This window comes from Scomber japonicus, chromosome 15 (assembly GCF_027409825.1).
Source record: "Scomber japonicus isolate fScoJap1 chromosome 15, fScoJap1.pri, whole genome shotgun sequence".
NCBI classification, from domain to species: domain Eukaryota; kingdom Metazoa; phylum Chordata; class Actinopteri; order Scombriformes; family Scombridae; genus Scomber; species Scomber japonicus.
The window spans coordinates 29,763,670-29,779,613 of NC_070592.1; the positions used below are offsets into that span (position 1 = coordinate 29,763,670).

General features: G+C 42.1%; 1 protein-coding gene across 5 annotated transcripts; it reads left to right on the forward strand.

Annotated features, from left to right (window-relative positions):
• Positions 1-142: 142 nt before the first annotated feature.
• mgat1b (alpha-1,3-mannosyl-glycoprotein 2-beta-N-acetylglucosaminyltransferase b) lies at positions 143-14,906 on the forward strand. Of its 5 annotated transcripts, none has more exons than XM_053334226.1 (4): positions 143-380; positions 5,775-5,956; positions 6,165-7,049; positions 12,013-14,906. In XM_053334226.1, the coding sequence occupies exons 2-4, from the start codon at positions 5,936-5,938 to the stop codon at positions 12,712-12,714; spliced, it is 1,608 nt and encodes a 535-aa protein (XP_053190201.1). In that variant the 5' UTR covers positions 143-380; positions 5,775-5,935; the 3' UTR covers positions 12,715-14,906. The 5 variants fall into 5 exon arrangements, with proteins under 5 accessions (XP_053190201.1, XP_053190203.1, XP_053190205.1 ...); XM_053334228.1 differs by having other exon boundaries at positions 143-337; XM_053334230.1 differs by lacking the exon at positions 143-380 and adding an exon at positions 819-1,011 and having other exon boundaries at positions 5,775-5,966.
• Positions 14,907-15,944: the final 1,038 nt, after the last annotated feature.

Sequence of the window (15,944 nt, forward strand, 5' to 3'; positions counted from 1 at the left end):
ACAGGAGAAGAATTCGGTTTTGCTCGGTTCAAATCGGTTCAAATCGGTTCTAAACGAGTCAATAATCCGGAAGTGCACAGTGGTGTAGTGGTGTTCATACATCACAGGACTGGAGACTGTAGCAGGCTGTGGAGCCAGCTGACAGACAGATACACTGACACCGTGGATACACACAGACAGCTCGCTGCTCCTGCGGGACAACAGAGCAGAGCCACGGGGAGAATGGGACACAGAGGTGGAGGTGCAGGCTGTGCACCAACACCGGGATGTGCTGGCAGTGTGACACTAGCTAACGTTAGCTAGCTAACCAAGTAGCCGCTCAGTGCTGCAGCTGGAGGTGAGCCTTGTTCCGTTTCAACATGAACCGACTCGTGTGAGAGGTGAGTGACTCCATCTGCTCCATCCTCTCATCACTGCGGCGTCTCAATGACAATACAGCCGCTGCTGCTGCTCGGCATTAGCCAGCATGCTAACGGCATGTCAGCAGAAGGGGTTAGCTTGCTGTGTGGAATTTGTTCAAATAAAGACAGATATGGCGGAACACTGGCTCTATCCCTGCTGCATGTAACCTACACCGTGTCCTGTGTGCTAACTTATTAGCTTATTAGCTTGAAAGAAGTATGTGAAGCTAACAGCTGGCTCGATGTGAACACAGCTGCAGCGCTGCTGAGCTGCTGCTGGCAACGTGGACACTTGATGAGCTGAAAGAGGAGAGCGTTAGTATTCCGTGTTAGCTAACTCAGTCCTAGTCGCCTTCCTCTGTGCAGTCATGTGGAGCATTAGCTGGATGGTACACTGGTGCCGCAGGCTCCTCTGTCCTACCAGTCAGCTCCACGTTGTCTGTTGGAGGGAGGAGGGGGTTAAAAGGAGAACAGTTTCAGCTGGTACAGTTTGTGTGAAGAGCAACAGTTCCCTCCCTGCTCACATTCAGCCTCCTCTTCTGTACAAAGTCTAAGTTGCTGCGGTATTGTAAGGGAGCTATGACAGATCTGTAGGCTGCTCCGAGGTCAGGTATGCTTAGTTTGACACTTTCTGTTCTCTAGCAGTTACATTTCACCTCTTAATCTCTTTAGACGTCTTGTTTTCTAATGTTCCTGACGTGTCTGTGCTTACTGCTGAGACTTCAACTAGTCTGTGTCTGACTCATTTCCTTTCCTCATTGTATTACTTTTTATAATTATTTTAAATGATGTATAGCTGTCCAGCGTTTTTGTGTGTCTGTGTAAGTTTGAATGTGTGCATGTGTGTTTTCAGTCTGAAGACTTTTTCACTTTAGATCAGCTGCAAGTCTGACACTAAATGTTCGTTCCCCTTTTTATTGACTTTTCAGGACATTCCCTTTTTTCTTTCTCTGTGAGTGTGAAGCTGAAACAATTAGCTGATTCATCACTCAGCAGTCAATTATTTGGGAACGATTTTGACAATAAGTTTGTTTAAATTCAATTCATTTTTCAAACAAAACGGCTAAAAAAACCAATCTGTCCGGGTTCATCTGTGATAATGAACTGAACGACTGTGGGACAAGACATTTAAATAGTTTAACTTGGTCTTTGGAACATTGTGATAATTCAAATAGTAGTCGTTACCACTGGGGATACCACTGGGGAAACTTGTTTGTCAGGATATAAAGAACAATTTACAACTTCAGTGTGCAACATGAAGTTTAGTGTAACATGCATACACAAAGCCAGACTTAAAGAAAGATGGAATTTTAAGCTCAATTGACAGGATAGTGTAGCTGACTATTACAGGCCTGTAAAACGTGATGTATTATTGAAATGTCAGGTACAAATATTACAGAGAACCTTGTGTTTGAAACCAGTTTCTTAAAGTTTTTTCAATGTCAGGAAAAAATTTGGATAGATCTACAACCTGAATGGACCCCCTAACCCTAACCCTCTGTCACTCCTCAAACATGTAACGTGTCTCTGTACTTTAAACTCTTTACAAACATCTGATGGAGCGTGCGTGCGTGCGTGCGTGCGTGCGTGCGTGCGTGCGTGCGTGCGTGTGACTTAGAAACATGAAACACAGGAGGGCAAGGCAGATTTTTTATGTAATGATAATGAGGAGATGAACAGGTGTGACATATTACAGAGGTGAGGCAGTGCAGCATGGCCACACGTCCATTACTGATCAGTGTGTGTTCTTTCTACTCAAACATCTATCCTTACAAGATTATCCTCTGTCTATATTTATCAGCACTAATTGGTTTAGGCTTTTCTAATGCTGAGGAGCTCCTGTGGAGGAGTTAATGTGACCTTCATCCTCCTCTCACCATCACACACACACTGTGTTGACATTCAGTACTAGTTGTATTTGAGTGGAGAGCTCAGTGTAAGCATTCCAACATTTGTACAGGAGCCTATTTGTTTGTTCATGGGAAATTGGACTTTGACTGTACAGCAGTTTAATTTAAAGGCTTATTTTGATTTTCAGATAACTCTGCCTCTTCCCCAATACCATTGGTGTGTGTGTGTGTGTGTGTGGTAACTCTACAACAACATAATAGTCCCATCTGACACACCCTGTACTGCAGATTAACTGGGGCTTGATTGTGAAATGACACTAAAGTTGAGATTTCACCTTTTGATTTTCATTGCTCAGTAAAGTCCAGTCAGCACAGTCTGTCAGAAACACCACCAAACATGAACAATATACATACACACACACACACACACTGTACAAACACCACCAAACATGAACAATATACATACACACACACACACACACACTGTACAAACACCACCAAACATGAACAATATACATACACACACACACACTGTACAAACACCACTAAACATGAACAATATACATACACACACACACACACACACTGTACAAACACCACTAAACATGAACAATATACATACACACACACACACACTGTACAAACACCACTAAACATGAGCAACATATAAATACACACACATATATCACACTGAGGAGGGCTGGATGAGGTTATTGAGTGCTTAGATGGCAGACAGGACCAAGCTCTTGCTGAAGCATGCCCGTCTCAATCGGCAGCAGTGTGAAGTGAGGGTAGAGAGGGTGATCCGGCTCGTTACTTATTGTTATTGAGAGGCTTGTGACTGCTCTGTGGTGGAGCTCGCTGAGGTTGGGTGTGTGACGGTTAATGATCTTGGATGCGGTGTGTGTTATTTTTGTCAGTTTGTTTCTATTAGTGGTGGACAGCATGTAGTAAAAACAGGAGGATGGGTTGAATGATGCTGGTGTACAGTAGTGACAGAATGTGGGGGGCAACAGAGAGGGCACAAAGTTTTGGAATGACATAGTCTCTGTTAGGACCTTTAATGAATGTTAGTGATGTGTTGATCAAATGTCAGTTTATTGTCTGTTAAATCACATGTCATCAAGACATGCTATCTATTAATAATCTAATGATGTCATATATAATAATATGTCACTACTTTTACTGTAATACTGCATACTACATCACTATAATACTGCAGTACTTTTACTGTAATACTGCATACTACATCACTATAATACTGCAGTACTTTTACTGTAATACTGCATACTACATCACTATAATACTGCAGTACTTTTACTGTAATACTGCATACTACATCACTATAATACTTTTACTGTAATACTGCATACTACATCACTATAATACTGCAGTACTTTTACTGTAATACTGCATACTACATCACTATAATACTTTTACTGTAATACTGCATACTACATCACTATAATACTTTTACTGTAATACTGCATACTACATCACTCATAATACTTATGTAGTTTAACGTCAGTGAAGGATGTGAATACTATTTCCAGCCACTGGATTAACATCAGTGGGAAAGTGTTCAGTGATGTACAGTATGTGTGATGAAAGCAGACTTAGACATAATGTCACTCAGCTGTGACATTATGACTACAGTTTGTTTACAGATGTATACACTTCACCCTTAACACAGAGAGCTGTAAAGCCTGTTAGATATGTATTATCTCTACATTACAGAGTGAATAGTATAATTCATGATGTGAGAGACTGCAGTATGCTGTTACTGTGTAGTCATGTGTGGGGCTGGGTCATGCTTGACTTCACCATGCAAATGCAGGAATTTTCCATCATACATCAGAACAAGATGAACAAAATGAGTTAAATCAGAAGTGTGTTGAATTAGTTTCCTACTGTGTGTATTTGAGCAGTTCTCTAATACAATGTGAGTGAAAAGTAATGAAAATACACAGTAACTATCATCCTGTAATGTGCTACAAAATACCTCTGTCTGTTTTTCCCAACAAACAATGCTCTTATCAGTGATTTCTCAATAGTATTTATGACAGAAGATAAATCATGGTCATTGACGCAATCTCTGCTGTTATTTTAAGAGAAAAAGAGTTCAGCTCTTTCTCATGATCAGTAAGAATGGATGAAGAGGTTAAGTATGTAGCAGGAAGCCTCTCTTGAACTTTGACATGTGTGTTCACATGACTTGTTGAGTAAATGGCTGAAGATCACATGGAGAAGAGCAGGACATCCTGTCAGCCCTAACCCTCTGGACATGTCAGATAAAGTGACAGTTAGTGAGCCTCCAGAAATCCCCTGTCACTGCTGATGTGCTGATGTGGCATCTAACAGTGCTGACTCCATCTGTGTGATAAACTGATTGCTTCTTGGTCTCTGTTATGGAAAAAATTCCATGTTGATCCTTCTCAAACCTCACAGGAACATTAATAGAATGAGCTGCAACGCCTGTTTGATATGTACACGTCTAGTCAAGTTATGTCCTCCAAGGAAGTTATTCATTCTTCAGTTTGATCAGTTATTACATGTAGTTGTTATGATGTTACTCTCATACGGAGAAGAGATACTGTCACTCCATATAAAGAGCAGTGGATGTTGAAGAAGCAGGTCTATAGACAGCAGAATGTACTGTATACCATCTCCTTCACAACATTTTACTCTTCTTAACTCTACTTGACATGTCTAGTGTCTCTTTGCTTGAAGCACCTAATGATACATGACAGATTGAACATCACAAACACATATTATCACAGTGGGACTGAAGCTCTTCAACATGTCAAACACAAACTACTCAACTGAGACATAGAAGATAAGATAAGATCAGTTCCACGATGGGAACATTTCCACTATTGCAGCAGCAAAGTGGACAGTAAAAAAGTGTCAATAAAAAGAATAAAGAGCAATAATTAATAAGTAAGTACAAATACAATAAATAAAAAAAACAATATAGTAAATAATAGGAACATTATGTACATGTGTACTTGAGAAATGAGAGGGGAGCCTGATCAGAGCTTAGGGCTGTAAATGTGAATTATTTTCATTATTTGTTTTTTCTGTTGAGGTGATGAATCATTTTGTCTTGAACATTGTGAAAAACAGCCATCACAGTTTCCCAGAACTAGAGATTTTGCCCAATCAACACAACCAAAAGTCCCCAAATAATAATCAACTAATCTAATCATCATCCATTCACTTTTACAAAAGCGTCCTCAGAGTCACATCAGTTGATTTAAAGGCATCTCTGTGAGAGAGGTGCAGCATCTAAAGCAGCACGCACTTCTCACTTTTAAACAATTTTCATGCTCTAAACATGTGCAACATCAGAAAGTCATAACCTAGTTGGTGCTGTTATTCACATGTGTAGTTCATGTTAAGATTGTGTACAGCACATGTCTGAATGTCTGAAAGGGCCTTTTGTTTCTGCTTCATCATTTCTATGTTGAGATGAGCTGCATTCATTCTGCTGATTTATTTGTTTTTCCTGCTTTGTTTTCAGGATGATGGCTGAAGGATAACATCCAAGGAGTCACGTTCCCTCAACCCAAAGTGACCCCGCTCTCCCCCCTCTTTTTTTTTCTTTCATCTGCACGTCTGCAACCCCTTGCTGAACTTCTGCGAGTCCTGTCTCCACTCACTGGCCCATCTGTATGGGATTTCATGGAGTTGATGCATTCCACAGTAAGATCATGTAAATTGATTTTAAATTGGCCAGTCCTCTTCCTCCTGACACCCTCCTGACCACAAGGCAGGATGATTCTATCATTTTTAATATCCAATGTGATTGGATATTAACTTCCTGTCCATCTAACATTTTGACCTGGATCCATAGAATTCTCACTCTATCTTTTTTTCCCTTTTCCTTTTCCACAACCCCATCCCTTTCTAGTGTCTTTGGGCCATGGTTCGAAAGAAAGGTTCTCTTATACTATGTGGTGCTTTCCTGTTTGTCGCCTGGAATGCTTTGCTGCTTCTTTATCTTTGGGGTCGACCTCCAATCGGCCGCCTTGGGGAAGGCGGTGGAGCTGAACCAGGAGGAAAGGAGGAGTGGGGCGTGGGCAGAGGAAAAGGGAGCAGGGTCAACCTGGCCGGGGAGGTGATTCGACTGGCAGAGGAAGTCGAAATTCAGCTCGAGACTCAGAAAAAGCTGCTGAAGCAGATTGAAAGTCACAGGGCGGTGTGGGCTCGCCAGAAAGATGTTGGAAAAAGAGAAACGGACAATACAAAAGAAGTCAAAGTAGAGGTCGTCCATCAGCCACCGAAGCCTCCACTTTCTCTAAAAGACAAAGGGGACGACAGGGACCAATCTGAAGACAAACATACAGAACAGAAGCTTGTCCCCACAGCTGCTCCCAACGTTAAATTAGAACAAAACCAGGCCAATGAAATCAAGGAGGAAGTTGTTGACAACAGTGAATTAGTGACTTCAGCTGCGAGTCCACAAGTCGTCATTCCTATTCTAGTCATCGCCTGTGACAGAGTGACGGTAAAACGGAGCCTTGACAAACTCATACAGTACCGCCCCTCTCCAGAACTCTACCCAATCATAGTCAGCCAGGACTGCGGCCACGCCGAGACAGCTCGTGTGATTGGCTCCTACGGCAACCAAGTGACTCACATAAGCCAACCAGACTTGTCGGACATCAGAGTCCGGCCAGAGCACAGGAAGTTCCAGGGCTACTACAAAATCGCTCGACACTACCGCTGGGCTCTCAACCAAGTGTTCAACACCTTCTCCCAATCCACTGTGGTCATAGTGGAGGATGACCTAGAGGTGAGTGCTCTCATCACATCCACACATGTGATGGCTGGCTGATTGTGACATTTTGGTATGACTGGGTAGTTAGACAGTAGAGGAAACACTGGATAAGAAAGGGACATGGTTCCTCAGATGGATTTGACTGTGTGTTGACAATGTATTTCATGGTGTTTTTCATTTCTAGGACTAGTACTAAATCAAGTTACAATCCAGGCACTCACTGATACCCTTTCACACCAAAGCAGTTCCGGTGCTGGTGCTGGTGCTGGTGCTGGTGCTGGTTTGGGTGTGAACCAGCTGACCAGTTTGCTTTCCCACTGCTCAAGGTTCTTGCGGGGCCACTTAATGACGTCACCACATACGGCAGTTACGTTCGCTGCTTTCCCATAAAGACTTGCGCCAACTCCGAAGCAACAACAACAATGGCAGACTAGCGTTATACAACGTGTTTGTGCTGCTTGACAGGATTGAGATGGTTGTTAGCACAGCTAACTCACAACACATGAATTTCACCATCAGTCAAATGTTCAAGGGATAATTCACTCCTTATCTATTCACCCCCGCGGTCTTGTTTGTTTTGGCTGGTCTCAATAACCCCGCCTCCTGCCCCCTAACGTAAGCGGTTCTTTCTTCTAGTCCAGCAAAGAACTGGTGCCACTCTGGAACCAGTTTTTCTGGCCCGGAGCCAGCTCTTTGTCTGTGTGAACAGGAAAACCAGTTCCAAATTGAGCACTATCCCCGAACCAGCACTGGAACTGGTTTGGTGTGAAGGGGGTATGAGAGAGGGGTGGGGGGGGTTGGTGTTTGCAGGGCTGTTGAACTAAATGGAAATGCTAAATGGTAAATGGACTGTACTTATATAACCCTTTTCTAGTCATTATGACCACTCAAAGCACTTTTACACTATATGTCACACACATTCATACACTGATGACAGGAGCTATCATGCAGGATGCCAACCTGCTCATTATATGAAAGCCATCCAGTCACACACATTCATGCACTGATGACAGGAGCTACCACACAGGATGCCAACCTGCTCATTAGATGGAAGCCACCCATTCACACACAGTCATACACCGTTGATGCAGCCATCAGGAGCAATTTGGGGTTAAGTATTTTGCCTAAAGACACATGGACATGGGTACGGGAATCATACCACCAGTCTTACAATTGGTGGAAGACTGCTCTACCTCCTGAGCCACAGCTGCCCTTAATGAGCCACAGCTGCCCTTAAACTCTAAAGCTAAAAAGTGTTATCTTGTTTTTTTCAAAATCTGTAAGAGAACAGAAATTAGGAAAAAGCTCCTGGGTGGGGCTTGAGGTTGACTTGGTGCTGATTGGGTGTACTCAAAGTGGGATGTGACGTCAACAAAAAGTGACAAAATAAGCACCATTTTTAAAAACCAAGCAGAAGAAGAGTAGTAGTAGAAGATGGAGATGGACAAGAAGATGTATGTTGACCTCTCCGTTGTTGGTTTCTTGTTTGAGTTGTTATGCTTTTGATGCATCGCCTCGGTGACATCACCGTCAAAACTGTCACACAATGATTACGCGACAATGGAAACTGTTGCAGAATGATTACATCACCTCCAGAGTCTGGTGGGTCCTATCAAGGTCCTACTCTGCTATGGAGACACAACGGCTGAGAGGACGTTCATGTAAAGTTCCCACCTCCTACATTTTACCCAGAACTTCCTTAATGGAAACAGGACTAACCATGTCCTCACCCCAGCTCTATACTGAACACAGACATCTGCCCATCTCACTGCCATAGGGATTTAAGTGTATTTCCCAAACTGTGTGAGCCTCTACACTGAGTAACACATTGTGGTTTGTTATGGCTGCACCATTCCAACAAATGGAAATGTCATAGATGTCTTGTGCTTTAATTGGTGAAACTCTGTGGGTTTAACAGTGCTTATACACACAGCATATGTTTGTAATTATGGTCCCACTGGTAGGTCTGGCAGATTTGAGAAGAGTAGATAGCCTTTCGATTGTAAAAGTGTAATTATATATTCCTTTCAAATGTGGGTTAATGATGATGAGCTGGGCCCACTAGTTCCATAGTTGTCCCAAGTATTCATCACTGAACTCATTCATATTTGTGATAACTCAACACTCTGCAGTATCCATCTCTACACTGGAGAGCCACTATACATATGTACATCATATTTTAAAATAATGCAGGATGTTTTGATCACAGCAGAAATGTTGACCAATATTTGAGAGAGAAAACAGAAGAGATTGTGAATTAACAGCTGTAATCCCAGTTAGCATGTTGAGACTGGCACATTGAAGTGATTATTGGATTATCTGTGTGAATCTGTGAAACTCCTTCCAGCTTTTAGAAGTGGATAAGAAAACATTTGGCTGGTTAAAAAGTGCCACAGCAGCAGGAAAAAAAGTTTCAGGATACAGCATGATGGAGAAAGTGTGCCATGTGAATCTGCACTTATGTTTCCAGTGAGAGGAGGAAGTCTGAATTTGCTGACACTATGTAATTGTTTTCCACTGGTTTCCTCTCTTGTCACTCACAACTCAGGGACTAGTTCCCCTAGTTTGGTTTAGTTCATTTAATCTATTATACCCTATAAGAGGTATAAAATAAACTAGGTGAACTAGTCCCTGATGTGTTTCAGATGTTTTTTAAAACTTGTAGTTGCCATTCTTCAATCAATCAATCTTTATTTATAAAGCAACAAATCACACCAAAAGTCATCTCAAGGCACTTTACACATAAAGCAGGGTTTAGACTGTACTCTTTGATTTAAAGAGACCCAACATTCCCTCATGAGCAGCACTTGGTGACAGCAGCAAGAAAAAATGGATTTTGACTAATATTGCAATATGATGTGATAAAAGAGGGAATGATCATTTTTACATAATTATTTGCATTTTTATTGAAAAGAAAAGTTGTTTTCTTAAGTAACATATACTTTAGCTCCTGTGATTTGATGATGATTTGATGGAAATTGCAGTAGACCATGTTTGGATGAAATGTCAATGAATTGTTCAGCTCTGCCTGCTCCCATCAGTGGACACATAAGGCTTACATTTTGCATTGTTCAAATGGACATATTTTATCTATTGTATGTTTGGGACGTTTTGCCTTTATTAAAAAGGAGCAGTAAGAGAGCTGACAGGAAATGAAGAGTCGGGTGGGGGTTGGGGTGGGGTGGTTCTTAAGTCCTCCAGACTTGTCATTACATGGTCACGCCATAAAACTTTCTTTTAAAAAGGTTAGTTTTATAGGAGATTCTTTACTGTAGCACCTGAAGAGTAACTTGACACTCCCTTAAAGTCTTGTTTTTGCTGACCTCCAATGGTCTGACTCACTAACCTCGCTGCACTGATGTACACGTGTACTCCAGGACATGGTGACATGACTCTCGGGTGTGGTTATAGGTACAACAAAGCAAACAAATGTAGTGAAACAGACTTGAAATTTAAAACCGGACAGTGTTCAGTTCAGTTCAGAGCTTTATTGTCCCTCGAGGGGAAATTTGGTTTGCAGTAACAGTACAAAAAACAACTAACACAACAACGAATAAATAAATAAACCGTGACATAACAAACATCAACTCAGCATACAGCACAACCCAACTTGATAGGAGCAATCACAATCAGAATAAGAGTAGAAATGTTGATAAGGGGTTGTACAAGTTAACTGCATTGATTGCTGGACAAAGGAAAATTTGTACCTATTTGTTGGTGCTCGAGGTAGCCTAAATCTCCGCCCAGATGGCAGAGGAATGAATTCCTTCAAAAGTGGGTGATCAGAGCTGGCCAAGATTGACCGTGCTGTGAAACACAGTTTTTCTGCCTTCTGTTGAAGTTCTGTCTAAAGGAAGTAACGCAGGTTAAACATGGTTTTTCTAAATAGAAATTCAGGCCTGTTTTACAGAATGCATGTAAGTTTTATTTACATGCATTCTGTCACCGTCGTTACTTCATTTACTTATATGAATAAAGGGTCAGAGAACGATTCACCAGGTAAAATTGATAAATTAGCAGCCAGGTTGCAGAGTACATCAGGCTGGTTGATTGGTTCACTCCACGTTCCTATCGTAGACTGTATAGAAGAAATGGACGTAACATCCGTGACGTCACCCATTTGTTTGTGGACTGCTGCTCGGAAGCCAATAGTTTCGAATCTGGGCAGCGCCATCTTGAAAATTTCAGGTGCATATTGGGAAAAATAAAAACACGGATTCTACTTATATGGGCATGAGGCGGAGCCATGGGCAGAGCCATGAGCAAAGCCATGAGCGGAGCCATGGGTGGAGCCATGAGCAGAGCGGAGGAAGTTGCTATGGTTGCGAGGGCTGGATCTCGAGGACATTGGGCAATCAACCGGGCAATCAACCTGTCAATCACAATGTAGCCATGCCCTAATGCATACCCTGCTTTATCGTCAAATATAAAATCAGGGAGGCCAAAATTTCACAAATGAACATCATACTGCATTGAAGAAGGCTTTAAACTAGTGATTGAGACCATAAACACATTTTGAAAAAGTTTACTGAGGTTAGAAATCAAGTGAGAAGTTGGTGAATTCTCCATTGACTTGTATGGAGACGGAAGTCCTTTTGGCACCAAAACGGTCGCCCCCTGGTGGCCTTTTGCTAGAATGCAGTTCTAAGTTACTTCCGTGTTGGTTTCATTTCAGAGGACCGGAACTCCCTGCCTGGTTCCTATGTGTAGCCCGGTGAAGCATAATTCCATCCTGTGTGGCAGTGTATGAATGTGTGTGTGAATGGGTGAATGTGACATGTAGTGTAAAAGTGCTTTGAGTGGTCATAACATTAGAAAAGCTCTATATAAGTACAGTCTATTTAGCATTTATCCTCACCCATATTGTTATCTAGCCAGTGAGTTTTAAGGTATCTGCCAGTATTGAACTGACTTTTGTGTGCTGAGCTTGCACTAATTCTTCCGCCCTGTTTGTACTCTGTTCTTCTTCTTTGTTTAGGTGGCACCAGACTTCTTTGAGTACTTTCGAGCCCTGTACCCAATCCTACGCTCTGACCCGACCTTGTGGTGTGTTTCGGCCTGGAACGATAACGGCAGAGATGCCTTGGTGGATCCATCCAAAGCCGAGCTGCTCTACAGGACAGACTTTTTCCCCGGTCTGGGCTGGATGCTGCTGAAGGAGATGTGGGACGAACTCGAACCCAAATGGCCCTCTGCATTCTGGGACGACTGGATGCGTCAACCAGAACAGCGCAAGGAACGTTCCTGCATCCGGCCTGAAATCTCCCGGACTATCACCTTTGGCCGAAAAGGCGTCAGTTTAGGTCAATTCTTTGACCAGTACCTTCGCTATATTAAGCTAAACACTGAATTTGTGCCTTTTACCAAACAGGATTTGTCTTATCTGCTAAAAGAGAAGTATGATGAAACGTTTATCAAAGAGGTTTACAGCGCCCCTCTGGTGAAGATTGAGGACCTGCAACAGGGGGGGAGTTTAAAAGGAGCCGGTCCATACCGGGTGCAGTATTCTAGCCGGGACAGTTTTAAAGTCTTTGCTCGAAATCTCGGGGTGATGGATGACTTGAAATCTGGAGTCCCTCGTACAGGTTACAGGGGCGTGGTCAGTTTCTTGTACCGGGGTCGAAGGGTGTTCTTGGCTCTACCAGAGGGTTCAATGAAGTATGACATCAGCTGGAGCTGAGAGACTGATCCAGACTCTACAATGTGAATGGTATTGAAGAGGGGAAGAGAGCCTGACACAGAGGAACACCCTCTCAGACCAAAGAGTATTATCTGACATAAAGGATCATGAAGGAATTACAGCAGCACAGACAGGGTTGCACATCAGTGGAGCTGGGAGATCAAGGAGTGTTGAACCAGGCCTGTTTGTCAGGAAGCTTCTAAAATCGGGTGCTTATTCAGGATCAGCAAGTTCAACAGCCACACGGACTTCACAAAGAGTTCAAACTTTTATGAAAGGAAAATTCCACCCCTAAACACTGTTTAAAAACAACTACTGGCAATGTGCCTTGCTTTCTGGGCCCATTTTGTTTGGTGTGTTTTTTACTCCTGTGAATAACTGGCCAAATGTAGAGTTCACATCATGTCCAGACATATTCAGCAGCTGTAAATGATGGTAACAGAAAATGATTACAATGATTTCAGTGTCAGTGATAATGCACTGGAGGCCAAGCAGCAGCACAGTGTCATGTCTTGAACTTGGGGGAAGAACATTGCTAAATGTAAGAAAAAAAAAAAAAAAAAGATGATCCAAGATTTTGACACACCGCAATATTTTTTTCAATGTTAGGCATAAAAAAAATCTCAAGTTGAAACTGAACCAACTCTTGAGATCATGTTACTGTTTAAGTCTATAAAACTAATCAGAAGCAGAGTTGCGTGCAAAGGAAAACTAAAAGCTTCTACAAAGTTTTAGGTGGTAAACAAAGGGCATATTCAGTGCTGAACAGTCATTACATGATGATAGAGGCCTGATGGTTACCATTAACGATGAAAGGCTTCTTCACCAATGATACACAGAGAAAGAATTACAGAAGAAGACAGAACACCACTGTCTCCACCTACAGCAGTCCCGATCCAGGACCATCAAACTCTGTATCACAGTCCTGCTTTGATATGTGCTGGAACTTAACAGTCCCTGAGCAGCTCATACACAGCAAGAATATTGAAAGTGTACACACAACAAATGATGAGACAGAGGCAAGTTAACCAGAAACATGATTTAGTCAAACCAAAAAAGGTTTCATTTATTGAAGTCAGTACAAGCCATGTAAAATCAAATATGTCTGACTGGAGTGCTCACAGCTATTTGAAAGAGCTTACCACTTCTAGTATTAATGTAACATATGATCTGACCACTAGTGGCAGCACTGAGCTCTGGTCTCTTATATTCTCTAATGAATTTCATGAGCTGCTCGATGACACAAATGGCAGTCCTGGATCAGGGCCATGCCTACTGTAGCATCATACGAACACTTGGATTCCCACAGACCTTGAAGTATATAAAGACCCCAAAAAGAAAGTAATACTATGACACAATAATCCTGAGTGTGTATATGTGTAAGTGTGTGAGAATCAAAGGTGGAGTTTTTCTTGAATTACCAGCACTGCTGTCCTTAGATCAGTTTCTGAACATGGCCTTGAAAGCAGTGTGTTGACGGCACAACACTAAAAACGCAGAGATGATTCTCACTGTACGATGGTCTCAGTCTGCTTCAAACGCACTCGTTTGTCTTGTCCAACCATGTCTAAATGCCAAAGTGCTTGTAGCTGTTCCAAGTGTCTTTGAAGTCCAGCACGATGAATTGATAACAGTGCACACTTTGTCTCTCCTAAAAGGCATCGATATGATGGTTGAAGGAAAGTTTCCCCTCTGCTCTCTGAGGGTTCCATCACACCTTGCACTGCGGCTCAACATGGTTTCTAAATGTGAAGAAAAATGTGTCTATATGAAGGATAAATCTATAATGTGGAAGGCTATTTTGAAGTTATTACTGTTGTGAACTTGAAGTTCTAACAACTTTGCCCACCTGCATCGGAGAGTCAAACTGAGTCTGATTTTACTGATGATCACCCTGAAGGCCTGTTACAGGGAAGATATAATTACATGACATCCAAACCATGGTTTGGTCAGCTTAGGTTTGTTGAAAAACCAATGATTGTCTAATAGTTTTTATTTGTTTCTGCAACGAGAAGGCAGGCGAGTGGCTAGAGAAATGATTATCACTGTACTGTATTTAGCTTTGGGAGATTATCCACGAGATTGATTGATTGATTGATTGATTGATTCCCATGTCTGTATGGTGATGTGTAAAACCACTGCCTGATGTGTTTATAACTTTAATACATTATAAATAAAATCAACTATTTTGATATTTGTCCACATGCTGAAGGGCTCACTTTCATTGACAGCAGTTATTTAGAGTTGTTATACTAATGTGATAGAAATGTAGAATTGTTCTTTTCCTGTTTATCCATTCTGAATGAAGAGTCCAGCCACTGTGTGATTAACGGTGAGTTTTACTTTGGCACCAACACTTCTTCCACATACTTGAAGATTTGAAAAGTAGCAGAGTCAGCCTCCCTCTCATGTCCTGGTGTATCTTGATATGTGCTGCTCTTCCTCATCTGTGGTAGCAGCTCCTGATTTTCTGACATTCTTACACTAACCATGACACACAGATGTTATTTGGACCTCAGCAAGGAGTTTGAGTCATGGGCACCTGGGTGTTTCCACATGCAGGTGGAGCCTCGGGGCTTATTCTGGCTGCTTTGCTCTGGTCTGAATCAGTGGAGTAGTTAAAGGTACAGGTAAACTTGCCTCTCACTTCAGTTTCTTTTAACACAAAAAAAAATTCACGAGAACCACAATGCATCATTACAAGCCACATGAGAATGTTTACCTCATACTTGGTTTCTAGTCCAGGTTGGACCTCGATTCACTCTCTGGCTCTAACTGCTAACTGTTAGCAAGTGTTGATTTCTTTGATCCACATCCCAGCATGCAAAGCACACCAGAACTAAATGAGTGCTGTTGCCAGTTACAGAGCGTTTGTAGTGGGGACAGGCAGATGGAGGTCAGGTCATGTTTCCACCACAAATAAACTGCTAAACAAATAGTTTGTGACCAGACTGAGACCACTTACTCTAAAAGGTCTGTTTGAGGTGGTTTTGGTCTGCACTCAAACATGAGTGTTGTGTTCACATCCATCTAAATGGATCATACCTGCGAGAGACAAACTCAGCAAAGTCTGGTGCAACCAGTCTAAAAAGGACATGTTGAAAAAACTCCTAATGCCACATGTCCAAAGACTGGACCATCACTGATGGGCTAGTCAGGATCCAGGGGGAAAGCAGGCCAGTTCAAATATAAAAAATCTAATTCAAACAAATTAAAATGAAAACTGTGCC